Here is a 27,675-nt window from a genome sequence, read left to right as displayed (position 1 = left end):
TCACTGTTGTTTGGTCTCTGTTTTCTCAGCCTCCCCAGGAGTGGCCCCGTCAGCCAGAGGGTCACTCGTGCCGATCTTCACCTGGCTTTCCAGGTGACTGAGACGTTGCTTCACTTTCATCTGAGTGGCGTTGTACTCGGCCAGGAGCCGTGCAAACCTGGTCTGCAGGGTGTCTAGGGAGGACTCCAGGTGCTCCACCTTCTCCTCAATATCCTTGGGGTCCGCCCCGGCCCTGGCCACATCCTCATCAATCAGGTTGTCCTTCATCAGGATCTGCCGTCCCTTCTCCTCCAGGGCCTTCTTGGCCTCTGGGTATTCGGTGAGAGCCTCCATCAGATCATCCTTGGAAAGGCAGAATAGGTCCGAGTAGCCGATGCTCCTGATATTGGCTGTCCTGCGGTTCCCTGACTTGCTCCCCTTGATGTTCAAGATGCTGATCTCCCCAAAGTAACTCCCATCACTGAGGACCACGAACTGGGTGATCCCGTCATCAGCCACCACAGCCAGCTTGCCCTCCTTGATGATGTACATCTCCCTCCCGATGTCCCCCTTCTTGCAGATGTAATCCCCTGGGCTGAACACTGCAGGCCGCAGCTTGAGCACCAGTTCTACCAGCAGCCCTGCCTCACAGTCTTGGAAGATGCGGACCTTCTTCAGAGTGTCCAGGTGCACGTTGATGGCGATCTCGGCCTTCAGTTTGTCTGGGAGACTCTTGAGTACCTCCTTCTCATCCACTGTCTTCTTGTTGGCCCACAGGTAGTCAAACCACCGGATCACCCGAGTCTCCAAGTCCTTGGTCACCTTGCGGAATTGCATGTACTGCTTGATAGAGTCAATCTTGGCCTGGAACTCAGCCCGTGAAGCATTCATGTTCGAGATCATGGAGCCCACGTTGCCAACAATGGTGGCAAAAATCAGGACGCCCACTAGGAAGTCTATGACCACAAACAGATACTCCTCGTCTTTCACAGGGGGTGGGGTCTCCCCGATGGTGGTCAGGGTCAAGGTGGACCAATAGAGACTATAAATGTACTTCCTGGAGAGGCGTCCATACTCTGGGTTTGAGACGTTTGGATAGACCCAGGAATCTGTCCCAAAACCAATGAACTTGGAAATGGCAAAGTAGATGCAGGCGTTCCAATGGATGATGACGAGGATGTACAAGACCAAGTTCCCGATCCTGAACAAATTGGGGTAGTTGGTCCTTGTCTCTGTGCGGTCGAAGAACTCAAAGAGCCGGGCAAACTTCAGGAGGCGGTTGAACCTCAGTTCTGGGTAGTTTATGCCCAACTTAAAATAAGCCAGGTCTGTGGGGACTAGGGATAATATGTCCAGCTTGAAGTGCACAGTCTTTGTGTAATGCTTCCACAGTCTCGGGGCATCCTTGACCATCAAGCCTTGTTCAAGGAAGCCTGAAGAAAAAGATGGAGGTCACTTGGGCATTAAAGTGGCTGCCTTTTGTGTGCGTGTGTGTGTGACCATGGCCCACAGAAAAATATTTTACACTGTAACTAAAGAAGACGTAGTTATACATACATGACAGAAACAATTTCAAAAGCCACATTTACCTCTTACTATGAAAATGCACTCTGATATTTTCTCATCTAGGATGTTCCAACCTGTCTTATTCAATTAAAAATGTAGATTAATTGGGTAAATGTGAATGGGGACTGCTGTTCGAAGATACCAAGGAACGATTATTAAATTTTTAAAAGATAAATGGATGTGTTAAATATATATATTTACATTTGTTTACATAATCTCTACACCCAATGTGGGGCTTAAACCCACGACTCCAAGATCAAGAGCCTCACGTTCTTCTGAGTGAGCCAGCCAGGAGACCCTGGACATTATATTTTTAAAATGCATCCTTTAAAGTTAGAGATACATATTAAAGTGGTCGCCGTCTGAGATTGGCTTTAAACTACTCCAACCAAGAAAAGGGCTTGGGCAGGGAGAGATGAAACATTAGCAAAATGTTGGTAACTGCTGAAGCTGGGTGAAGGTACATGGGGATTTATATAATACTACTGTCTCCGACTTCATATTTGTTTGAAAATATTAATGATAAAAATTGTAGAAGCACATGGCCCTTCAAACTGATTTCACCAGCCACTGATGGGGCATGACCTCCCTTTTAAAAACATTGCCTACGGAAGCAGTAACTCTCCTTTGGGGCTGCACCTTACTGCCATCCCAAGGGCTCTGAAAACCTTTGCAGCATTCAGACTGGTCTGGTCTGGAGCTGAGCTGGGCGTGGAAGACTCAGGAGGTGTTATTACTGCTAAACTCAGTCAAGTAGGCTGAGACTTTCATTCTTCTTTTTCTTTTCTTTCAAACATGCACAAAAGTAGAGATATGAAGAATGTCCTTTAGATTTTGGTAAGCATCAGACTCATACTGAGGGTTCTGTGAAACCCAGAGTCCAGGCTGTCCCCACCGTTGGTTCCATAGGTCTGGGGTCTACTTCTAACAAGGTCTGGATGATGCTGCTGCTGATCCAGGGCCACACTTTGAGGGCTAGACGGAGGCCGGACTGCCCCTTTTGTGAAAAGCAAACATCAAGTTTGTGATCGTATGGTAGGGACACCCTGCCTCCCAGGCCCCAATTCCCTATTTCATTCTTTGGTTACCTTTGTGTTTATTGAGTGCCTAGATCATTCCACGGCACTCCTATGCCATGGGGCTTCTCCCTATTTCCTTAATAACATCCTCTCTCAATTCTGAAGACTTTTTTCTCTTTTGAGTATGACCCATGGCCACTTGGTTTCTGTGCCTAACTGTCTTCCCCACAAGGCTTCCTGCTGAATCTTAGATTGCCAGCGATAGCACCCAAGCACAGAAAGGGGTGGGATCCCTGTCTAAGTGGGGGTAACTTCTCCCACTGAAGCTTGGTTGAAACAGGGATAGCTGGCTCCATGAGTCGGGCCCCCCATGGAGCTCTCATGTCTCAGTAGGCTTATGTCACCACGAAGTGGCAGAACACCGGGACTAAGTTACCTTTAATGCAACCTTCAAGCTGCATACTTGAGGTCTTCTTCTTTTTTTTTCTTAAAGACTTATTTATTTGTTTAAGAGAGGGAGAGCACGCACAAGCAGGGGGAGCGGCAGGCAGAGCAAGGAGCCCAACGCAGAACCCTGAGACCACACCATGACCTGAGCAGAAATCAAGAGTCGGATGCTTAACCGACTGAGCTGCCCAGGCGCTCCAGAGGTCTTCTAATTTATGATGCTGGGCACTGAGTGGAAGCAGGGGTTGCTGGTCTGGCCCTGCCGGGTAGTGACTGCAGACTTTGGACCAGTCACTCAGCGTCTCTGGGCCTCAGTTTCTGAAGATGGAGATAATCATGCCTGTGCTTCCTGTCTCATGCAGAAGATCTCGTGAGAAACCAAGAGGTGCTTGAAATGCTTTCTACGCCGGGAAGCCACATGGAGGCTTGCTGCTGTGATGTGGTGCTGTTCTTTACAGCGACAGCTATGGCATGGTTTTCAGCTCAAAAAGCTTAAAAGTGACAAGCCAGGCCCTTGCCGGCTGATGGGAAGTCTTTGTGCAGATTAGAAAAAGGTGCCCCAAGGATACATAGCTTGGACCCTCAGACATGGGGGGTTAATTTAGCCGCCACTCGCAACCAGAGGTGATCTGAGGGAAGTCATCATGCACCTGGGCCCTGCTTCTGATTTTATGCCTCCATACATCTAAAACCACGTTGTAACCTGTCCTGGATCCTCCAGCTGTCCAGGGAAAGGAGCTCCAAGATTGAGGGAGCTCTTTCTCCTTTTTCCTGCCATACTGAACTGTCGCTGCCAGAGGGGTCCTTTGACAGATGACAGTTTGGCCTTCTTATTTCACAGGTGATACAAATGAGGCCCAGAGAGACAACTTGATTTGCTCAAGGTCCCACAGGTCGTTGGGACAGCAGGGACCAGAACCCCGGTATCCTGACCTCTGCTAAAAGGCCACTGTAGAGGGAACCATAAGGCAGTACCACGCCCTCACTGTTGGGGCTTCCCTAGACCCGCCTGGGCTCTCATGGACATGGGGAGGTAATGCCTACCACTCTGGATCTCCTGAACCTGTCACCAGTCCCCACGGTCCCCCTCCTGAGAAATGAGGTGGGTCCGTGGCCTAGTTGCCAGGGAAGTCCCTGGGCCTGGCCCCACTCACCTGTCCGGGCTCGCACCAGCATATCCATGCCATAGAGGACATCGGACGAGTAGTCCAGGACCAGCCACAACATCACGTGCTTGGACTGCAGCTCGTCGAAACAGGCCCTAGGCAAGCGAGGGAAGGAGTGTGCGTGTCCCGGGCCAGTCCCAAGCAGGCACCAGCTCTGGGCTGAGCACGGCAGTGTTCAGCCTGGTATCAGCCCTGCTGGCAGGGTTTGTTCCCCAGCGTTACCATCCCAGGCTCTGATGAGGAGACGCAGCTCTGAGCAGCTTGCTGTCCCAAAGAGAGAGCCCTGTGGCCTCTCGACAGTGAGCTCTGGGATCCAAGGAGTGGGCAGTTCTTCCAGGCCTCACTGATGGAGTCGCTGATGGGGGCAGAGACGGAGCACCTGCCCCCTCTGGGGTCAGATGCCAACAAACTAGAGGAATTTCTCAGAAATTCACAGCTGAACAAGCCAGTAAATATTTTCTGCTTTCTAGGTCCGTATGCTTACTATTTCTCACACAAAGAGTACCCCTCAAATACGCTCTTCACCTCAAAAAAGCAGCAGCTGGTGCCTGTGTCCCCACCCTGCAGCTCGATCAGCAACCCGAGCCCCCTGCTGCCTCAGAATTGCAGCTTCTCCAGGACCCCCTGCTTGCACAGGAGCAGCTCACCCACATAGGAGCTGCCCCAAGTTCTCCCCCTTCTCACACCCACACTTCCCCTCAGAAGAGCAGGAGATCCCCCCACCTTGCTCAGAGAATCCCGAAAGCCCCCACTTACACTCAGACAGTAGCATGTCTTCTCCCCAGCCCCATAGAAGCAGCTGCTGTCTATCTTGCCGACTTGCTCAGGATTGCCCCCAGAGTCCCCCTGCCTTGCCCGCACCTCCCCATCCACCCCCCAAAGAGCAGCAGCTCAACCCATATCCTTGTCCTGCATCTTCGTTCTGAACCCTGTCACTTACTCTCAGAGAGTAGCCACTTACCCCTTGTCCTGCCCTGAAGCTCGCTTAGAAAAAGCCCCAAAGTCTCCTGTGTACTTCTGGAAGAACAGAGGCTTGCCCCTCTGTCCTCCAACTGCTTGCTCAAGAACCTTGCCAAACCCCTGCCCCCTCAGAAGAGTAGCCTCCCCCCAACCTCCAGAGCACCCAAAGCCTCAGCCACTGTGGAAGGGCAGCTGCTCACCCACGCACGCCTGTCTCATGGGCTTGCACAGGAAGGCTCCAAAGCCCAGCACTTAGGAAGCGTGGCTCTTGTCCCTGCATTCTTGCCCTGTGCCTTCCTCGGGCCGCACACACTCCCACCAACCCCATCAGAGGAGAGACAAGGGATCCCGACATCTCTCTCCTACAGACTCTCTCAGAAATGCCCCAAAGGCCCTGCCTGCATCTCCGGCCTGCAGCTTGCTCAGGGATGCTCAAAGGTCCTGTTTGGCCTCAGAAGAGCATAGCCCCCAATACCCCCCATCCTGTCGGCTGCTCAGGAATGCCCAATCCCCACCCACTTCCCCTCAGAAGAGTAGCTACTCGACCCTGCATCTTCCTCCTACAGTTGGATTAAGACTATTCCAAGGTGACAGGACCCTTGCTGTCCATAGCCAGCACAGGTCCTCACCAGTGGTTCAGAGAACTCTTGAAGACGGTCCTCTTTTAGAAGTGGGGACACACAGCTGAATGGTAGCTGCATGGGGCCTGGAAACCCAGCCCCCTGACTGGGACCCAGAGCTCTGTCTTGAGGCCTGAATGCCCTCACCTTTCCTGGCCCCTCCACCCTTCTCCCCTCCTAGTGTGGAGACCCTGCCAACTGCCCCTACCTGCACACCAGCAGACACCAGTTGTAGAAGACAGGCAGGGCAATGATAGTCAACCAGTTGTAGTACATGTTGCTGGAGGGATCCACCACAATGCTGTCCTTCTTGTTTCTGGAAACACCGACACACAAACAATGCAGTGTGTTGAAAGATTGCAGCACTGGGCAGTCTTAGAAATCTTGTTTAGCTTACAGACCATAGGGCAACTGCGGCTAAACTCAAGGGACACGTCCTGTCAGTATCAGGGGGTCACATGGGGTGTCCCTGCATGGGGGGGACAGGCTAGGAGAGGGCAGACTCTGGAAGTCCTTCCCGCCTAGCTCAGCTCCTCAGGAAGCCACAGCTGACAATAAAATGATGGTGATGACACTCCCATGTGCCCACGGTATCACCCATGTCCTTCAGGATGTTGGGAAGCAATTACAGCATGGTAATGCTGGAACCATTTGGGGGAGCTCTGTGGAAATGCTGATTCCCAGGGCCCACCCAGAACCCTTCGAGGGCCAGGGCTAGAGATGTGCATTTAGACACTGTCCAGAGGTTCCGAAATAGCTCCTCTCGGGATTGCATTTGGGAGCTAACTGCATTTGTGCAGGTGATCTAAAGACTCATGTCAAGGGCTTGGATCCTGCCTCTCCGTCAAAATCAACTCATCTGGGAATCCTCTAGGTTATATGGACCAACACTGAAGGAAGCAATAGTTTAGGGTGCTTTCTGTTTTTATTTTCAGGATTTTCTAAGGATTAGAGTTTATAGGTGGCACTGGAGATTCTCCTTTTCCTTTGGGTCCATGAGCCTGTCCCCCATCCCGTATGCCCTACAAGCTGGCCCCGGATTGCAGGGCTGCTGCCATGCCCCAGGGGAGACCTCGGGATGCCTTTCTTTCTTTGCCTTGCCTCACCACGTGCAAGATCAACAGCTCACTGACAGGGCTTTGGAATGTTCCTGATGCACATCACTGCTGGGTTTGGAGTGAAGTTTGAGAATATAGTATTTCCTAGTGCCCAGGAGTAGGCCTCAGCTTACCCCGACTGTACAGACAGACGAACAGAATGTAGGGTGGGAGTGCACAGGGGCAGGCTCACAGGGACAGCCCCTGATTGCTCACCCAAGGCTGCAGACAGTCCTCTCCACCTATAATCCCCCTCTGGGCGCTCAGAGCTGGGGCAGGACTCTCCCTGCAGAGTGGGCCCCTCACACCATGTCAGGAAGCCCAAGCCCCACCTGGGACCAACTCTGCAGCCCCTCTCCAGGACCGACACCAGGGCCTGGCGACATGGTTCTCAGACTCCCAGGACCCGGGTGGGAGGTGGGAGGGGGCCCAGGCCTGACCTCTGCACCCCTTCGTTGGAGGCAGCTCTTCTCAGTACTTACTCCTCTTGTTTTGTGGAGTTTTTTTCTTTCTCTTCCTTTTTCTCCTTCTCCTCCTTTTTCGCCTTGTCACTGGATGATACAGGGGGACATTGAGCAATGTTCATAGGCCAAGGACACTACTACCACAGTGGAGAGGGTGGGCAACAGTCACAAGGAGGAGAGGGTGTGGTATAGGAAATGGATACTTCTGGCTCACGGGGATGAAACGAGGTTACTGATTTTATCGCTATTACTATTCCTGAGGTTGGAGGTAAACCAATCCATTAAAGCATACACTGTACACGTTAAAGTATGCATAGAGTTCTGGGCTAATGGTCTACAGTTTCTGACCGACTTTCATGAGTCCCTAGGAAGTCACAAAGAGCTTGAGACCAGAGACATTTTGAGGTAACAGGAAAGGAACCCACATCCACACACGGTGGGCGGAAAAGTCCCCCGGAGTTTCGAAGTCACATGTAAGGTTCTTCTTCCTGAAGGGAGGGGTATGGCTTGTTGGCTGTTCTCAAAACCCACCTGTGTATCAAATGAAAGCCTGGTCCTTGATGAGGAAGCCAGGGAGGAAAAGGGAAGCAAAATACGCACAGGCAATGGCAAATCTTAGGGTCGTCTGAGGCAAAGGCCACCATGTTCAGACACCTGTCCAGATAGTGGCAGATGGTGAGGCACCTGTCCACATCTGCAGGGAGGTCCTGTGAGGGCAGGTGTCTCCTGAGCACATGGCTTTACTCTGCTTCCTCTCCTTTATGGCATACCTTTATGCCTTAGCGCTGTTAAAAAGGTTGTCCGTTCATAGTCACACCAGGTCTGGAAGGCAGGCATTACTACCCAGGGAACCACTGAAGAAACCAAGCAGAAAGGTAAAAGACCCTGCCCGCCTCTGGGGAACCCACCAGAATCACCCACAGACCCTTCGGATCCCCCTATTCCACATCCTGGAGGAAGGCCCAGGGTTGAGAAATAAGCACTCACTGAAAAAGCCCAATATATTTTACACAGCATGACCTAAGGGAATAATCAAAGATGCATGCAAACATGTGCACGGGAAGATAACCCGCCACTGTTTCTAACAGTGAGCAGCATAAGCAATCTAACCCTAACAACAGGAGGAGATTCGTCCACAGTGGAACTCTACGAGGCCCCTCAAAATGATGTTGTGGAAGAGTATTTGGTGACACGGAAAAACCTTTCTAATATTTTGCCAAGTTAAAAGCAGACCGTGAAAACAGCACAGAATAATAGCTGTGTGGGTTTTCTATTGCTTCCAGAACAAACTGTCACTGGTTATTGGCTTAAAACAATCCTCACTTCAGATCTGTAGGTTGGAAGTCTGGTCTGGGTCTCCCTGTCCTGAAATTGAGGGGTTGGCAGGGCTGTGATCCTTTCTGAGGATTCCAGGAGAGACTCTGTTTCCCGCTTATTTGGATTGTTGGTGGAATTTAATTCCTCCTGTAATTCGATCCTCTTTTTCCTGCTGGCTGTAAGCCAAGGGCATCCTCAGCGTTTAGAGGCTGTTTTGACCTTGGTTCCTGGCGTCCTTCTTCGGTGTTCAAAGCCAGCAACAGCAGGTGTTCAAAGCCAGCAACAGCAGGTGGAGCCCTTCGAGAGATGCCCGTCTCTCTGGTTCTCTGCAGCTGGAAATCTCCACTTTCAAGGATGCTTTTGATTAGACCGGGCCCACCTTGATAATCCAGCATAAGCTCAGGCTCCTGAAATTTAATCACATCTGCAAAGTCCCTGTTGCTGTGTGAGGTAACGTAGTCACAGGAGGTGAAGATTAAGGCCTGGACTTTTGGGGGAGCCATTATGCCTCCTACCACAGTCTGGCCCTCAGCCCCCAAAGATTTATATCCACCCCATGGGCTAAATGCATTCACCCTCATTCCAAGACACCCCCCCACAAGTTTCACCCCATGATAGTATCAACTTGGAGCCCAAAAGTCTCCTCAGCTGAAAAATGCCAAATCTTATTATCTAAACCAGAATCTCATGACTCTGGGTATGAGCCCCTCTCCTTAATGAACCTGTGAGACTAAAACAAACCATCTTCTCCAAAGATACCGCGGGAGGGCAGGTATAGGATATCAGTTCTGGATACTCTATTTCAAAAAGGGAGAAGACCAAAGGACGAGAGAGTTACTGGTCACAAGTGATAAAATTCAGTGGGGCAACTGCCATTCTGTCTCAAGGCCTAAGAATAATCCTCTGTGGTTTTCAAGCCTCTACCCTCTGGGCTCAAGGCTCTCCCCTCCCAGCAATCCTTTCTTCCTCCTTAAAGGGAGCACCTGTCTATTTGTAGCTGAATATTCTAATCAACCTGTTTCCTGCATCTAGAATTTAGGGGTCCCACAGTCTGCCTCCATTTCTGCCCCTTCTGGTCTAAGCTGGCAGTGTTTTCTGCTGGTAGGAAATCTTCCAGAACATTTCAGGTCATGTTTATCAGAGGGATTCACTGGGCTAGACAAGTGGCTCATCCACAGATCTTTGAGAAATCCCTTCTCTATTTTTGGCTTCTGTGGGCGTGCAGGCAGAGGGGAGCTGTGAGTCACACCCTTAATCTCTTCAGGGAATCCTTTGTTCACTACTCAGTACTTTTGATCTTTCTGAGGTAATAGCAAAAGGTTGCTCAGCCACACCCTCAACTTTTTCCTCAAAGCACGATTTCCTGACAGTTTTTTTAAAATTTAGTATCTTTTGCATTTGAGTAGGCTGTGAATTTCCAAAATCATGAAGTCCCGTTTCCTTCTTGTTTACAATTCTTCCCTCAATATATCTCTTTCCTTTTGGGTTTTACCATAAGCAGCAAGAAGTCACCAGGCTGGACCTTCAACACCTTTGGTTGGAAATACCCTCAGCTAAACATTAAAGCTCATTGCCTACAATTTCTGCATTCCACCCTTCCTGCAGTTGTGGGACATAATTGCACTACGGTTCCTGCCACCGTAAAGCAGGAGTCCCCTTTCTCCTGTTTCCAAGAGCCTGCTCATTTTTTTTGCGAGTCCTCACCAGCAGCGTCCTTAAAGTCCTGGGTCCCTACTAATAGTCCATTTATAACCGTCCAAGCAACAAGGTGCTTGGGCAACTTAGGCTTTCTCTGTAATGCTCCTCATTTTCTTACAAGCCCTCACTGGTAGTCTTTAATATCCATATTTCTACCACCAACCTATTCGAAGCAATCTAGACTTTTTTTTTTTTTTTTTTTTTAGTTATGCTCCTCAGGATTTTTCTGGAGCCTGCTCCGAAGCCACTCCCACATTGCTCCATATTTGCTTCAGCGGTAGCCCCATCCTGGTAATCAAAAGGTGCCTTACTAGTTTTCTATCGCTGCCATAACAAATTACCACGAATATAGAGGCTTAAAACAACCCACATGTGTTATCTTATAATTCTGTAGATCAGAAGTCTGGTATAAGTCTGACTGGACAAAATTCAAGGGGCGGGCAAGTTGCGCTTCTTTTTGGAGGCCCTGGGGCAGAATCTGTTTCCTGCTCACCAGGGTTGTTGGCAGTGTTCCGTTCCTTAAAGCTGTAGGACCAAAGTCCCCGTGTTCTTGCTGCTGAAAGTGGAGGGCTGGCCAGCTTTGTGAGGCTGCTGTATGCCTTGCCTTGTGTCCCCCTTTCTCCTTCCTCAAAGCCAGCAGTTACCTTCTCACTTTGAAAATCCTCTTCCTTCTCCTTCCATCTCATCTTGTGGACCCACTCTTTCCCCCTTTCTGCTTTTTAGGACTCCTGTGATTACACTGGGCCCACTTGATAATCCAGGATAATCTCCAAGGTCTTCAAATTTAATCACACTTGCAAAGTCAACTTTGCCATATAAAGTAATCTCTCCACAGGTTCCAGAGATTAGGATGTAGCCATCTTTAGGGAGGTGGTGGTGAAATTGTTCTGCCTACCTTGCTACTCAGTATTTACTGGGCACTTACTATGAACTAGGCACTGTCCTAAGCACTGCACATGGATTCACATATTTAGTCTTCACACAACCCTGTAAGACAGACATTAATACAAACCCTAATTTTCAAGTCAGGAAACTGATGCACAGAGAGGTCAGGTAACTTGCCCAAGGTCACAAAGCTCTTTGCGGCTGAATTGGGATACAAATGAGCTTAACTGGCATATATATACATTGATAATATTATATTAGAGAGATGATATATATTGGTCACAATATGTATCTATATATATAATTATGTATAATTCTAATAAAAAGTATATATTCTGTATAATAATTATAGCATATACCAGTATATACATTACATATTTTATATAACATATTCTTTATTCCTATCTATCTATCTATCTATTCAGTAAATATAGAAAACTTGGAGGGATATTTCCCAAAATGTTAAAAGAGGGGTCATCTCTGATAATGGGATTCCACTACTAAAATGAAGTATATTTTTGGAGGGTGTATGCTCATGGGTGCTTTTCTGTGTTTTCCAAGTTTTTGAAAGTGAGTACATGAATAAATTGAATAAAAATTAAAAAATTATTAAACTTGTTAGAAGAGTAAGGACTGCCACTGACGTCTTAATGCCAAGAAACCAGCAGAGGGCGCTGCCCACAAGCTTATCAGGTAGCTCAGCTCTGCCGGAGTTTACCACCAGGCGAGAATGAGAAGGCTGGATGGAGGTTATAGGACTTGGCCTTTCCCCCTGCTTATCAACCTGCTGTGGGCCTATGAAAGACCCAGCGCCATCCAACCACATCCCTGAACCCACCCAGCATTGCCCTATACAGAGCCGCAAAACAACGCCAGTTTGGGCTAGGAGCCGTTTGCTCCAGGAGAGAGAAAAATGATTCAGGACCCATGGGGCTAAGTGAAAATGCTAGAAACGTGGTGGAAGAATGGGGAAGGATGTCCACGGGAATTATTTCTGTAACTCTGTGCCCAGATGGTCCCATTTTGGGACAGTCCCCAATTTTGTCCCTCGGTCCTCGGCCTGCTGTGTGGATCCAGGATTCGCACCCAACACCAAAGATTTATAAGAGCCTGATTCAGCCAACACCATCTCCCTCCATCCTCGCCTACATCCCAGTCCCAGAACAGAGAAGGCTAGAGAACTGCAGGACCTCTGTCCGTGGTTACCAGCGCCCCGGGCCTTTCTCCGACTGCGGGACCCAACACTGGGGATTCAACAGTGTTTAATAGTAAGTTTGGCTTTAGATCAAGCACACATCAAATAGCTGCTGTTTCGCAGATTAAATAATTTCATTTATCTTGTATTTGATTCTCTGGATTGGATATCTACATTTATGCAAACAAAATGCATTTAGGTTTCATGGAGGGAAATGGGAAAAACTTCTATCCAAGGAACAAAGGGAAATAAGAAAAAAGCCTTGACACATTTCTCTTTCAAATGGAAGTCAGGAAATCCAGATTTCTTGCTGATATTGATGGTTTCCCCCACTAAGCTCCAAATGAGACTTCCTCCAGTGCCTATCCCCATGATACTCCATAAAGAAGGCTGGAGGATGGTGCCCACACACACACACACACACACACACATGTGCTAACACGAGGGTATGATCACACTCACGCACACACCCTCCCTGGACTCCTGAGGGGCACTTGCCAGAATCACACCTCAAACTGATCTGCCAAATCAGCATCTGGTGAGAAAAAGTAATTACAGCAGGTCAGCATTTCAAGAGGCTATCCTCTGGAACTATTTACATTTCCTCTTCCCACTGTCCTGATCACACCCTCCAAATTGGCCCAGATTAGCCTTAGGACAAGAGCATTTCACTGGGGCACCCTGGAACTTGAGGTTGGAGAATGGAAAACACATTCTCATCATGAAGGAGGATATCCACAGCTCTGTAAAGGAACTCAGAGACTGTACCCTCAAATCCGTAGCGAGAGAGGATGTCAAGGCTTAAAACATTTATGCAATATAACCCCTCCGCATTATAGATGGGAAAAGTGAGGGAAGGACAGAACATGACTTGTTCCAAGAAGTCATACGGACCAGGTCCCTTCCCCATTTGTCCCCAGGATGAAAGGAACAGGGTTCTAGTCTAGTGGTGTTCTGGGTGGGTGGGAAGTGGACGCGTTTTAGCAGGGTGGCGGAGCTGGGGCACCTACTGGGAGGAAGGCGGCCGGTGGGACCAGGGAAGGCGAGGGGCTCTGCTGGGGAGCAGAGGTACTCACTCCTCTGAGTTGTTGCAGGTGTTGGTGTTGTTTCTGGCCAGGGGCCAGCCACTGCAGGGAAGTAAAAAGAATGCAGCATGGGAATCTGAGCTCAGCGCCAACGGCTGGGGGCCATCCGCCCCGGGTGGTTATTCCAGTACCTGCATCCCCAGTACCCTGGTTCTTTCCACACAGCTTGAAGCACCCTGAACAAAAATTTTTGGTGACTGGTTGGCTCTAGTAAAGCCTTGTGGGAAGAAAGGATGAACTTCTGGCTGAACTGAGTCTTCTGAATAAGTGAAAGTTGCTTTATGAGTCCCACCCAAACCTGGCCTTGCGGTGCCCTCAGTTTCATTCAGTTCAACCCCATGCCGGGCAGTGTACCAGGAGCCACCTGGGACCCAGACATGAATCTGAGGGGCACCTGCTCTCAGGGGTGCACTCAGGTGAGGAGGGCTGAGCGCCTTCAGAATGCACAGGCAGCAGCAACCTGCTCCACTCATCTGCGCGGGCGGGGCTCTCAGAAGGAGCCCTCCCTGCACCTTGAAAACACAGTCATAGCAGCTGCTTCCGACTTGCAGAGCAAAAAATAGACCGTGGGTGGAACTGTCCCAGTTTTGAGTCTATCCTGCCCTGGGCCCTTGTCCCCACATTAATCTTAACACTGGGTAGAGAGTAGAGGCTGGTTTTGCACCCAGCTGCACATTTATTTAAGGCTGAGTCACACAGTCCTTCCTGGTGGTCTTTAGGAAAAGGCATTATCTCCTAGAGCTCAATTGCTCACACACACGTTTGTGACACAGCTAGTTTAAGAAAGCCAGCGTGGCCTCACAGCCGCCTGTCTGTTGTCCCTGTAGACCATTCACAGAGGACAGCCGGGACCAAAGTCGTGGCTGGTGATACTCCTGCCTGGCTCTCAGGGAGCCTCTTCTCTTATTTGATACTGAATATAGAGACAAATGCCTTTCTGGTACTTTTGCTCACCCCTGCCCAATTCTTCCTCCCTCTCACCGTTCAGGATGTGGCTCTAACTGCTTGTTTGGGGAGAGGTTCTGATAACCGGAAAGTCTCCCAAAGAATTTTGCAACCCATGTGAAATTGGAAAAGAAAGTGTAGCTCCCTGCAGTGCAGTGGCCTGTATTCACCACATCTCTGTGTCTGGGTGTCTCTTAAGGCCAAACCAACAGAATAACCAAGACCAGTCTTTGCATACTTCTGCTTTGCCAATGGGATTTGCCTGGAAATCCAAAGTCTTCCTCCCCCTAGGAAGCCTCCCTGATTGATCAGCCGTCATTCTGCACCATTGCATGTACCTACCTACTCTGAATCCTCGGATGAGTGACCAGACATCTGAGGTACAGTTGGGACCTGGCTCTGAGAGGCTTCTAGCCCAACCCTTTGCTCATCTGGTAACATTGGGAAAGGGACAAAGAAGCCAATGTTCATCTTCATTAGGCTAAGCTTGTAGAGAAGACAATTTGATCAAGTTAGCAAAGGAAGTCTTTGCTTGCCCACCAGGAACTGAACCAGTCTGCCTAGCTCGGTAGCAAACCTCTCTCCCCTCCTCCTCCTCTGCCTTCTTTTCTTCCTTATCTGCCATCCCTCCTTTCTTTCTGGTTCAGCAGCCAACAGCACATAAGCCTTACCATCATGGAGCTCCCTCTCGGTCTAGGATGCCTGGCCCTGGGAACCTGGGATGGCCTGGCACACCTCCCCACCAGCACCCAGGTCCTCCACCATCTCTTCCCAAGCCCAGAAAGCCGAGGGTTTATGGTCCAAACCCAGGTGAAAACATGAGCCCGAGAATGCCAGGCCTTTGTATCTTAGCCAGCAATTTTCATGCCCTTCCTGGTAGGGAGACTAAAGGTGGCTGTCCTAGAGTGGTTGCTAGCAAGAAATTTTCCTTGAACTCTCACATTTCCTCTTAAATGTGCTTGTATATTTTGCAATCTAGTGCATGATCTATAATAAACCTATGACACAAACATACAAACATGGAAGAAAAATGGAAGCACCAGAAAGATCCATCTTGCTTCCTCTGAGGCTGCATGACCTTCCCTCCCCAGGAGCCCTGGGATGCCTGTTTGAGTTGCTCACACCTGAGCCCTTCTTCAGCTCATTTGACACAAAAACACGCAGGATTTGCTCTAGTAATTATATAGGGACCATCTGTTCTGCTACAACCGTGCTTGTTTTCACCTTTGCACCTTATAAATCTTGGCATTACCTAGAGAATTCAGCCAAAAGACCTTCCTAAGGCCCCTTTTTCAGAAAGCAGATTCTGAGCAAGAGTCTTCCTGTCTGAGAGGCTCCAAGGTGGTCAGCCTCCATCTCCATATCTTACCTCTCCTCTCCTCCTCTCCAATTGCCCAGAGCATCCTAAAGAGACCTTCTGCTGCTCAGTGTCCCTGGATTCAACCTGTGGTGGCCCAGTGGTCTCCCTGCTGACCACAGGCTGGGGAGACTTCCCAAGAACAAGAGAGGAAGGGAGGCAGCAGCTGTGTGTGTGGGGTGTGGGGGTGTGGGGTGAAGTCAGCACCTGCAGATTTCTCTTAAATATCTGTACCAGCCACAGCCCCAGTCAGGCGGTGGGCCATGCACAAAGTTGCTCAGAGCCTTTGCTCTGCAGACCCTTCTCCTACCAAAAAGCAAACACTCTCCCCATGCCCCACCCTACCCCTACCTACACTCCCCACCCCCTGGTTCTTATCCTGATCTGAGATACGGATGCCTCCTCTTGAACATTCTGACCAACCTGCAAGACTTTCCTCCCAGAAGACTATGTAAACCTAAGCATAGAATTGTGGGTACCATTTAGGTACTCCCAAGATTTATGGATTAAAGTCCTTGGTTTTTAGTAAGGTGGGTCAGCGTGCAATCTAGAATGAGGGTCCTTTGATGGAGAGAGGTGTGGGGGGAGGCAGCATCCCCAGATGCGTTTGAGAGTACCGACTCCAGGGCGTGCTGGAGGCAGGATCAAATGACACTGGGGATTCTGGTGAGAGGGTTTCCTCTCCTGCAGTCCTTCTTGGACTCAGGGCTGTGACTGTTAGAGCATGCAGGACTCCCCCACCCCAGACACCATCTTCAAGGTCCAGGTCACGAGGCTGGTGCCTGCCCCAGGCCCCCCCACATAGTGGATCTAGCAGCAGGAGTGAAGCGGTGCTTTCTGCACCCCCCTGTGTGGTGCCGGTGGCTCATCCCTTTGGTTCCTTACCCTCTCCCTCTGTCTGGTGGCTCCTGGCTGCCCGTATTTGACTGGGCATTGCTTTCTTGGCTGGACACCTCCTTTAGCTCAGCTCCACGGAAACGCTCCAGGAATGAGTCCGTTCTCTGGGCCTCATGGTGTACGTTCCTGGTGGCCCATGCTCGCAGTGAGATGATCAGGCGAGACATCCTGGAAGGACATGGACAGGCAGCCAGTGCAGAGAGGAAGGAGACGGAAAGCCCTTTTTTCCTGGCCTGGGGTGGAAGCAGGGATGACTGGCAGGACATGGGTCCTGGGGGCCCAGGGCTCAGGTGTGCATCTCCACTCTGCTGGGGACTTATTCCCTTCTCCTCCATCACCTGCCGTCTGGAACAGAGCTAAAGGGGCAGTGTCTTCATTATAACTTTGTCCTTTTAACACTTGGGCTCTGCCAAAGGCATGATCCTTCAAATGGGGCATCAGAAGCCTTTCTGCTTATCATTTCTTTTGTAGAGCTCTTTGTTATGACTGGTAAGCATAGAAATAGAAAAGAATCCAATCTGCAAATGGTGATAAAATTCAGAACAAGGTTTAAAGGAACAAATGCCCACCTACAATTTAGATTCTTTTCCTAACCCTTGTCTTATTTGTTATACAGACTCTTGTTCCCTCCCCAGGCTTGTGCATAAGTTTCTTTGCAAGTTGCCTTGACCCGTCTCCTAGAGCCAGGCCCTGCCAGACCACAAGCACCTGAGACCAGTCAGCCCATGTCCCCAGAGCCCATCTTAGCTTCAGCTTTCCATGAGAAGCTCTCCCTTAGCCCTGCCTGTTGCCTCCCCTGTCTCTTCCAAAGGGGAATGAGAAGAGAGCCTGACCTCTGTTTCTTGGTATCTGGTCGGCCTGACTTGGCACCATTGGGTGCACACCCCTGTTCTCAATCAAATGAGTTCTGAGCAACCTAGAACGAGGTCATGAGCCGTTGCATGCCTTCACCCTAATCACACACTTGGGAACTTTGCCTAGGAGAATGAGTTAAAGCAGGAAGACATTCCACGCCCAGAGATGTTGACAGCTGCTGCTGCAGACAGACGTGGAGGTGCCTGCCCAGCCCAGCCCAGCCCAGCCTCCCTGCTCTGGACACTCCTCCCTTCCCCATCCGCCCTCTGCTGAGGGGCTGGAACCAAGGTCATGCTCCCCACTCCAGTTTCAGCCGACAGGTCCAGGAATGGACAAGACACCCACAGAAAGTCACTCGAGCCTCTGAACTAAAAACCACTCCAAATTGGGGTTGGGTGTTCGAACTCAGGATTGTATAGCAAAAGCCATTTTCAGCCTGTGCCTGCTGAAGTGTGAACAGAGAAAGCCGGAAACAGAGGAGACATGCAGGAAAAAAAAAAAAAAAATCACAAAGATCATGACACTCCAGGAGAAAATGAAAGGGAAAGGACAGGTGCCACACCCCCGCCCCCAACTCCGCTCTCATGAGCCCCCATTGGCTCCTCTTCCATGAGGTGGTTGGTCTGAACTTACACCAGCCTCCTGCCTCGGCCTTCCCCCAGGCCTTTCAATATCAACTGGTGTGAAGGTGTCCTTGCAGTCAGTGAGCCTTCAGACAGCATTTTATTAGTAAGACGAAAACACCAGAAATCGTGGAAATGCCCAGCCACAAGGGGCTAGTGAAAGAAACATTCCTCCACAATTAAATATATGAAGAATAACTAGAGGAATTAATTTTTGCAATAATCTTAAGCAAAAACTGTAGAACACATGACTATATAAAACTACAGCATTGGTTAAAAAAAAATTGGTGGAAAGAAATAATCCCCATGTTTGTTGAGCACCTGTTGTGAGTCAGCACTTGGCTCTGATGCGGGCCTCACGTTGTTTGATGCGTGAAATCAGTTGTCCAGATGAGATCTGGAAAGGTAAGATGACTTCTTCAAGGTGGCACAGCTCTCGAAGCCCGAGTACAGATGTCATCGGCTCAGAGCCGGGACCCTCTTTCTAATCCTTTCACAAGGACGTGAGCCAGGAAGCCTAGACAGGCACCCAAGAGGGCCTGCCAGAGGCTATCTTGGACAGTGGCCCCTAGGGCCATCTGCACACCACTGAGGTCCACCAGGGCTCTCCTGCGGCTGGCTGGTCTCGTTTCTGAATTCTTCTCGGAACCCCTCCTGGTTGGCTTTTTTCTAAATTCTTCCAGACTTGAGCAAGTACCTCAATATCACTTTATATGAAAGCAATTTCAGATAACAGCAGTTTTTCTTACATTTTTCTCAGCTCAGAACGCTTGACCTGAGAGGATATTCCTCAGGGGTAGACTTCTGACTGCTCTTCTGTCCCTTTTTCTTCTCCAAATCTTCAGCTCCACCTCCACCACCACCCCCCGCCTCCCGCCCCCACTTCTTCCTGAAACTCATCTACATTCTTCCTGCCTCAGTCTCCCTCTTCCCAAGGTGAGCGCTGAGCCTGGTCGGTTACCTGGCGGGCCCCTGGCTGGTGTAGAAGCTTCGCCTAGACTCCGCCAGTCCTCTGGTCTCCATGGTGATCTCCTGCTGCAGTTCTGACGAAGTCTCCTCGCTTGGCAAGTGGACCCTAGGAAATCAAATATGCAGCAGGCTAAATTGATTTCAAGCTCATCCCCTCCTGGACACACTCAGGGATGAGCTAGCCAGATGTCCTGCTTAATGAGGAAAGCCACTGGCCCCGGTCTTCACTATGTCAGTCCATGCTCCAGCAGGATCCAGCAGATCCCAGCTTTTAGGATAGATGTGGCCTTTCCTTTACAGCAAGCCTGACCCCAGAAGTCAGCTTGTCCAGCCCGTGGACTGAAGGGGACAGGACAGCAGCACATGGTCCTCATCCGTGCGCCGGGTGGGTGTGTCCCAGGGCTAGGGCCCGCCATCGGAAGCCACAGCAGCTGTCTCTACACAGTGATTCCAGAGCAAGAATTCTGGTTCAAATACAACTCTGTATACTGAAATCCTATCTGCTAAGGCCAGACTGTGTGTACGTCACAATACTCCCTGGGCACGCACGTACTTAGTGCTCAGCCAGCAGCCTTCCCAGGAGTGCTTTCGGTATTCGGTTAAGAGGAGTGTCCTGGAATATTGAATGGAAATGGCATGGGCCTCCATGCGCATTTGTACAGTGCTTTTGCATGAAAATACATTTCCACTGTGCCCTTTTGTCAAACCCTAACCTCTGTCCCCTGCAGTGGGGGACTAGGTAAGTGACCTCACCTGCCCAATTTGGAGTGAAAAGTGTGAGCACAAATAGGACACATGCCCACAGCAGAGCCCGGATGTTTGCTGAACTGCCCAGAATAAGACCAATGTGTTTGGGCATATTTTCCTTTCGTTCCCTGTCTTTTAAAATCTCCTAGGGCTGAAAATTTGATCAGCTTGATTAAAAGCCATCCAGGCATTGGCCCCTAGGGATTTACACTTCATTCTATGAGTCTTGAAGAGCCCAAGCAGAACAAATTAATTCCATCACGTGACCTATTCCAACCTAATCAGCCTTCTTAACAAGGTGGCAACACAGTTGACGAAGTAAGCAATAATTAAGGTCAGGAAAAATCTCTCTATTTCTCCTCAGTAAGGAATTAGAAGGCAGAGTCCTGAATCCCAGCCTCCAATCTGCTGACTCCTCTTTCTACAATACCCCCGCCATCTCCAGCTGCAGGGCGCTCCCTTCTGTCCCGTAGCCCAGCCTGGCCATCTTGGTAGCAGGTTCTTCTTTCCCTCAGCTTCCTCAGACCAAGGCTACTTCTGTGTGTGTGTGTGTGTGTGTGTGTGTGTGTGCTGGAACCACACCGAGGCAGGCTACTTCATCTTCTCCATGGCTACCTTCATGGACATCGGACATGAAGGGACAGCTCTCACACCTGTGCCACATCTGTTTTTGCAGGCTGGAACCCCCCAGCTCACCCAGCCATGCCTCATCAGGTTCAAGGCTCTTCCTAGTCATGGTCATGCTCCTGTGAGCAGGTTCCTGCATTCCTGCCTGGCTGGGCATGGAGACAGAGCCCATTCTGCTGTTACTGGGCCCCAAGCCAGAGGTCATTGCAGGTTTGTGAGTTTGTGTGCTTTTGGTGTCCCCACGGGCAACTACCATCAGCCAAAACCCAAAGTCCCATAATATGGGCTGCTGCTAAGCCAGAAGGTCCTATCTTGTGCATGTACAATTGATTTGTTGGAAGTAAGTTCTGGAGAGTTCCGTTGATCTGAGCCACTCAATGTTTTGGGACGCTTGGGCTCCATGTAGCCTTTCCTCCCAACTCATCTTGTTCTCATGCAATACACAAACCATAGGCCACTTATTGACTGTTTACTGTATGCCAGACACATAGATCTTATCATTTAATCCACATAACCACCCAGTAAGAGAGAAAACTGAGGTTCTGAGAGGTTAGGTTAAATAACTTCCCCAAGATCATATGGTCAAGTAGCAAAGCCAAGGTTTGAATGTCATTCCATCCTATGTCAAAGCCTGCTTTCATCCACTCTTATGAAGCTACTCTCTGTATTTTCACTTATGACACCGATTAAAGCAGGACTGAGCCCTGTGGCATACCACTAGAGACACAGCTCTGGTCCACCAGGTTATACAATGTGGGCATGGCTCTTTATTTTGAAAACCGTCTAATTGAATTCTCTCTCTCTATCCCTAAAAAACCACTCATATTTTTTGTCCTTAGACACATGGGAAACCCCGCCAGAGGTCTTGCTATAGTTAGGAAGCTCTGATCCCCTTGCCCTTCTAATAATCTGCATACTACAAAGGTGAAATGCACATTCCAAGGCACTCGGGGCAGTCCCTGGAGGAGGGAGAGTGGGACAAGTGAGTGAGTCCATATCTCTAGTCCCTCCCTAGCAGCTGCCACATGGTGGGGTTAGGTGTGCAGGAACCGACAGCTTGGGCTGCAGCTCCGACCCTGTATGTGTGCCCAGAAGATCTGGAGGCAATCCCAAGGGTGAAGGTGTTCTGTCCCCACCAGCAGCTCCTCAGAGAGCTCTGGGCACCAAGGAGTCGGCCCAGCCTTTCTGCCCAGCCTGCTTTCTGTTAATTACGTGAGGGCACATCCTGAAAACAGATTTATTTGCATTAGTAGCAAAGGAATCAATGACATCAGAGCTGATGAGGATGTGAGGAGGGCAAAACCCGCCCCAGATTCCAAACCAGGCCTGTTCTTCGCAGCAGTGAGGGCTCCCATGTGGGGGCTGCATCTAGGACACTTGCTTGAAGGGTGGTGGCAGAGAGGGGAGCTGGGAGGCCTATTAGCTAGGTGTTCTGTGGGCAGCTCACTTACCCTCCTTGGTGTTTCGTAGTCTTCAAAAAGGAACTAAATGAAAAATTGGTGATTTTGTATCAACTTAAGTATTGTTCAAACAGCCAAGTCCAGAAAAGGCACATTTCACCATGAAGAGTAGGGAAAGCCTTCTAGGAAGTAAGTTCATGGGACCCAAAGGGGTCTTCTCTTCTTGACATGTCTCCCCACTTCTTTTTTGATGCTTGAAATTCTCTGATGTCTTCTAGCTCCCAAGTCTCCACCTCGTAAATTGCATGGGGGTATTTAAATAGTCAACCCACTTAGTTATTCCTCGGAGAAACTGATTTTACCAAGCAGATGGAAGAGGAGATGGGAAGAGAGAAGAACCAGATGTCTGAGGTGACACTTTGAGTCCCTGAGGACACACAGGTACTGAGAAAAAGGCAACCAATGGATGAATGGGGATCCAGAACCTCCCAGAGATATACAGAAGCAGGAGAAACTGGGGGCCAGGCCCCATTCTGCCAGAGCTGGTGGAAGAGTCTGGGGCAAGGGACTTGATGGGGCCTTGTCCCAGGACAATCCAGAAGCTACACTCCCATTTGCGGATGCCGACTGTAGGCAGCAATGATGATGATGATGATGATGCCAGGAAGGATCTCTGGGAAGCTGGTGATTAGCGAGAACAAGAGCAGCCAGCAAAACACAATGATGGGACTGTTTTGAAAGAGAAGGTAATTTTCAACTTGTGATGTTCATCTTCTAAGTTTTCTTACAAAGAGGAACTTCCTGTCTGTGAGGTAAATGTTTCCCTTGTCACTGGGAGAAGATGGGGATGCTCATCAGAGCTGCAACATGTTATCAGCTTTTGTACTTGGCGGAGCACCTGGTGAAGATGATACTTTGTTTTTCTTTTCCTCCTCTCCAGCCCTGAGGAACTGGAATGACCCACACGCACTGCCATTGGCCACTTGTGACCAGGGAACTGAAGTGAGTGCATTTTTGTCTTCGGTCCTGGGGAAGCAGCCTGAAAATGGTGTTCTTTGGTGATAATTGCTTTGAGCTCTGCTCAGAGAGCAGCACAAAAAAGGCTTCTCTTCCGTAGGACACAAACCCCTATGCCCCAAAGCTCGCCTAAAATAGCTACACCAGGAGATTGATCTGAGATTTGAGGTACCCTTGGTCCTCACGGTAATTCTCTGTTGCAGATTCTGAAGTCTTTCCCTACTGCATTATCTTTTCAAATATGCCAGACTTCTCTTAAATAATCAAGTCAACTAAACAGATCTAAATAGAAAAGGAAAATTCAAGACATTTTTATTTCTGGTATTTTCAGTGTTTTGACTTTGTTGTTCAAATGAAACGTTTTCATCCTTCCGTATGGTTTGTCACTAGGAAAGTGATCCCAATAATTTAAAAAAGGAGAAACAGAAACCTGCTCTCCAGTTTGGTGAAAGATTTGGGGACAAGGATGTTTCAGGGAATGGGGACATAATAGCTCCTCTCTCCTGGGGGCATTGGGCAAAGGGTCACCATGACACACAGGTTCCCAGCACAGTTTCTTGATATCATTGAGGACAAAGAATGATTAGTATTTAAGGAAAAACACAATTACATCTCCCAAAAGCTTTCTAAAAGGATTTGAAATTTTTAAAATTATTTTTAAAAAGTTTATTTATTTAAGTAATCTCTACACCCAACATGGGGCTCGAAGTCATGACCCAGAGGTCAAGAATCACGCATTCTACCAACTGAGCCAGCCAGGTGCTCCTAAAACAGTTTGAATTTTAAAGCAAGGATCTATGGTTTGTTCAAACACCATTTCCTCCCCTAAAATAGTGATTTGAAACTTTAAAATTTTTATGTGTACATGCCATAGTCCCTGTTCAAATGACTCTTACAGGGAAAACTAGTCTGTATTTAGACAGATGCTAGGCTGTGCTGGGAAGCAGAGGAGGGGCCTGGACCCAGCCTCTGGCCCAAGGCTGTTCCACCCTCCAGCCTGAGCACACATGCTCAATCCTTGGTAACGCCAAGGAACTCATTCTAGAAACTTCCATCTGTTAACTCAGTCCTGCCTCCATGAGATAAAGCAAACATCTGCCTCATGAAGGAAGCATTATTTTTCTCTCTCCTTTTAAAATCTCCATACTGTCTCCATGCGATTCTGTATTAATCTGTCAACAAGCTTTTACCATAGGAGTGGTTGGGCAAGGCCCCAAGTGAGGCTCAGTGAGACCAGACTAGTGGTCAGCCTGAGGAAGCATGACTTGGTCACAGGCAGGAAATGGCCAGATCCAGATGTCAGGACAGCTGGAGCTGTCTGAGGCCAGAGGAGAAGAAGGCTTCCAGCTTGGAAGACCAGGGAAGGCCCACAGGAGGGGGACTCATTTTCAAGACTGACAGCACTGACTGAACACTTTCTACACAGGAGGGACTGTGCTGAGAGCACTGACCTGTTCTAACCTCACTACAGCCCTGCGAGGTCAGTACTAGTCCACTATACAGGTGAGGAAAGTGCAGTCCGGAGAAGCTGCCTCCCTTTTCAGAGCTGGTCAGTTGCAGAGCCAATATTCAAACTCAGCCAGCCTGGCCCTGAGCCTGTTAAGTCATCACACTGGTCACAGAATGGGGGATAGGAGGGAGAATGAAGGACTTTTCCCCCACCCATGAAGAGGGTAAACAGCATTTTTGAAGAACATCAATTCAGAGCCCCTGACTGTGTGGCTGACCCAGCCTCTGAGTGTGCACAAACCCAGCATGAGCCCCCAGAGGCCCATCGCTGGGGTCCATGTGGCTTAAATTGAGCTAGCAATTTATTTTGCGAAGGGTCATCTTCCAGGAGTCCCAGTGAACAGCCCAGGAGTCTCCTGAACAGCCCATGCCTCCAGCTGGGCTTGTAGGCCACTGGCTGAGGCAGAGCCAGGACAAATCAGGCAGAGGTGGACCATGGCAGTGTCTTGTCAAGCAGGTATTCTGGGCAGGAGCCCCAGCCCGTTAACTGGGACTGCTTATTCTTGAGTATCTAACCATAAAAAGCCAGATGAAGACCCTGTTGTTCTCAGCCCCAGGGAGCCTAGAAGGTCCATGAGATGATCTGATGATGTCCCCCACAAGACAAAAGGGAGCAATGGGGGAGAGGTCCATTCTGCTTCAAATTCCTCTTGACCCTAACAGCTTCTGTCCTTCTCCCATTGGGCCCAAGGTCCCAGGAACCCAGTGCTGCCCAAGGAGCTTCACTTTACTGCTGTGCCGCATGCTTGGACCTGTTCTCCCCTCCACCCCAGTCATCTTTGAACACCCAGCTCCAAGAGGTTAATTAGCACAGATGTGAAAAAGAAGCTATTCATGCATACCAAAGTTTTAGTAGCAGATATCTGTCCTAAGAGTGTTCTTTTTTTTCTTTTAAATTAGGGGCAATGACTTAACCTAAAGGAGTAAGTCTCCAGTGGTGAGACACTGGTATTGACAGTAGGCCAGTTAGGAAGGAGAAATTTGAGTAGAATGAGAACTTTTTTTTTTAATTTAATTTAATTTATTTTTAAATTTCTTTACAGTGTAACAGTATTCATTGTTTTTGCACCACACACAGTGCTCCATGCAATGCATGCCCTCCTTAATACCCACCACCTGGCTCCCCCAATTTCCCACCCCCTGCCCCTTCAAAACCCTCAGGTTGTTTTTCAGAGTCCACAGTCTCTCATGGTTCACCTCCCCTTCCAGTTTCCCTCAACTCCCTTCTCCTCTCCACCTCCCCATGTCCTCCATGTTATTTGTTATGCTCCGCAAATAAGTGAAACCATATGATAATTGACTCTGCTTGACTTATTTCACTCAGCATAATCTCTTCCAGTCCCGTCCATGTTGATACAAAAGTTGGGTATTCATCCTTTCTGATGGAGGCATAATACTCCATAGTGTATATGGACCACATCTTCCTTATCCAGAATGAGAACTTCTGATGGCCCTAAGTCATATCAAAAATTCCTGGGGCTCCAACACTATGTTAAAATGGTTGGAGGCAATTAATAGCTGTTGGGATGCTCTGAGACATTCCTCCCTTTGCCGGAATCCCCAAAGGTAGGGTTCTAGGACTACATGAATTCATAGTGACAGGGAATCAATCTCTTTAGAAATTATTGTCCATCACTCATGAGCAGAGTTACTAAGGAGTAGGAACAAGAATCTACACAGAAAAAAACAAATGTGCATCTGAAAGAAGTGATATACATTAGTAACAGAGGAGAAATGGTGGATGAAGGCCCAGCACCAGGGATGTGAACACTGATGGACTGTCTTTGCAGTTTATGGTCATTGGATAATATGCAGTTCTCATGGGAGGGAAAAGTTTTCAGTGTTATATATATAGGACAACAATAACACAAATTTTGGAAATAAAGTTTCTCATGGTTCAACTCAACTCATTGAGAATTTAAGAAACATAAAAATGTAAGTCCATATGCACCGAATAGGTACACTCCCACTTCCTCATCCTTGTGCCAGGAGCTTGAAAAAGATGCTGCTCCATTTTGCAGTTGAAGAAACTGAGGCATGGAGAAATTAAGTGGGTTTTCCCCATTCTACTAGTAAGCCATGAACAGGTCTAGAAGTAGTACTCAAGGCCCAGATTTCTTTATGGCTGCCTGTGTGGGGATGTCATTGATGGGGCTAATGGCTTTACTGGTAAGGCACAGCCCACTCCCTGCAGACCATGAGCACAACATGAATACTGCCCTTCCACTGAATGTGAGGGACAGGGCATCTGATTCGTACTCATCCCTAGCATCCAGGACAATGACTGGTGCACAGAGTCCAATAAATGTCTGAAGTATATATGGGAAAGTATGCCAGTTGGGAGAAGTTTTTACAATAAAAGTTAATTTGCTCCATTTGAATCTTCAGTTTGTTACCTTTTAGAAGTTACATAATCTTTTGAGCCTCATTTTCTACCTCTCTAAAATGAGAATAAAAACTACTTCAGTGGGTTGTGAGGCTTAGGTGAGATGAAGTAAGTGAAGTCAGAAGGAGCACTGTGAATAGCCCGCACCCTTCAACCTGCTGTTTGCTACAGGCTAGGGCATTCTTTACCCCACAGTCTAGATCAGCTATGGGAACAACTCATTTTGTGGGCATGCAATGGAAAGCCCATCTTACCTGCTGAGGCCATTTTCAACATGGTCGAGATCTCTGTCCATGGTCCTTACCGCAGGGTGGGAGAATTGGGTGTTAATCTTGGCCATCTTCTTGCTTAGTCACGTTCAGCCCCAAGGTGGTTACTGAAACATGAATACAAAGCAGATCACATCAAGGCAGGGAATGAGCTGCAAACCCAGCTCATTGTAGGTAAGGGCTATTTCCCAGGACAAGCCCTGGCACACATATCCTCTTCCATTTCTCCCATAGTTCCAGCTACACTGTGTTTTAGTTGGGTATCTTTGGGCTCTTCTTCACAGCCTGAAGCAAAAGCAAGGTCTTTCACTCCTTTTTGTATGCTGCCATGCCAAAGATCTGGTCAAAGTTAAATGCTGATCCAGCCAATGAATGAATGATTGGCCAAGTTGGTATCTGATATAAGAAAATTAAAATCCTCATGATTCTATGGAATGATGTGATGTTCCCCTTGACTCTGGTTTTCTCACTGGCTTATTTTTATTTCATAATTTTGCACATGTTTTAGTAGCTCCCCCAAATCTCATTTCAAAAATAAAGCATAAAAACAAACAATACTTGACATTCATAAAACCT

General features: G+C 48.7%; 1 protein-coding gene across 2 annotated transcripts; it reads right to left on the bottom strand.

Annotated features, from left to right (window-relative positions):
• Positions 1-27,170, bottom strand: LOC111155927 (cyclic nucleotide gated channel alpha 3). Of its 2 annotated transcripts, XM_022516403.1 has the most exons (8): positions 27,085-27,170; positions 19,137-19,250; positions 16,686-16,865; positions 13,490-13,540; positions 7,337-7,405; positions 5,966-6,073; positions 4,166-4,272; positions 1-1,412 (listed from the first exon to the last, which is right to left on the bottom strand). In XM_022516403.1, exons 1-8 carry the CDS (start codon positions 27,168-27,170, stop codon positions 1-3), a joined length of 2,127 nt encoding a protein of 708 aa, XP_022372111.1. The 2 variants fall into 2 exon arrangements, with proteins under 2 accessions (XP_022372111.1, XP_022372112.1); XM_022516404.1 differs by lacking the exons at positions 7,337-7,405; positions 13,490-13,540 and adding an exon at positions 14,432-14,447 and having other exon boundaries at positions 5,966-6,066.
• Between the last annotated feature and the right edge of the window lie 505 nt (positions 27,171-27,675).

The sequence above is a fragment of the Enhydra lutris genome, unplaced genomic scaffold (genome assembly GCF_002288905.1).
Source record: "Enhydra lutris kenyoni isolate GAN:26980312 unplaced genomic scaffold, ASM228890v2 scaffoldscaffold44, whole genome shotgun sequence".
Taxonomy (NCBI): domain Eukaryota; kingdom Metazoa; phylum Chordata; class Mammalia; order Carnivora; family Mustelidae; genus Enhydra; species Enhydra lutris.
This window is presented reverse-complemented; position numbering and strand designations above follow the sequence as displayed.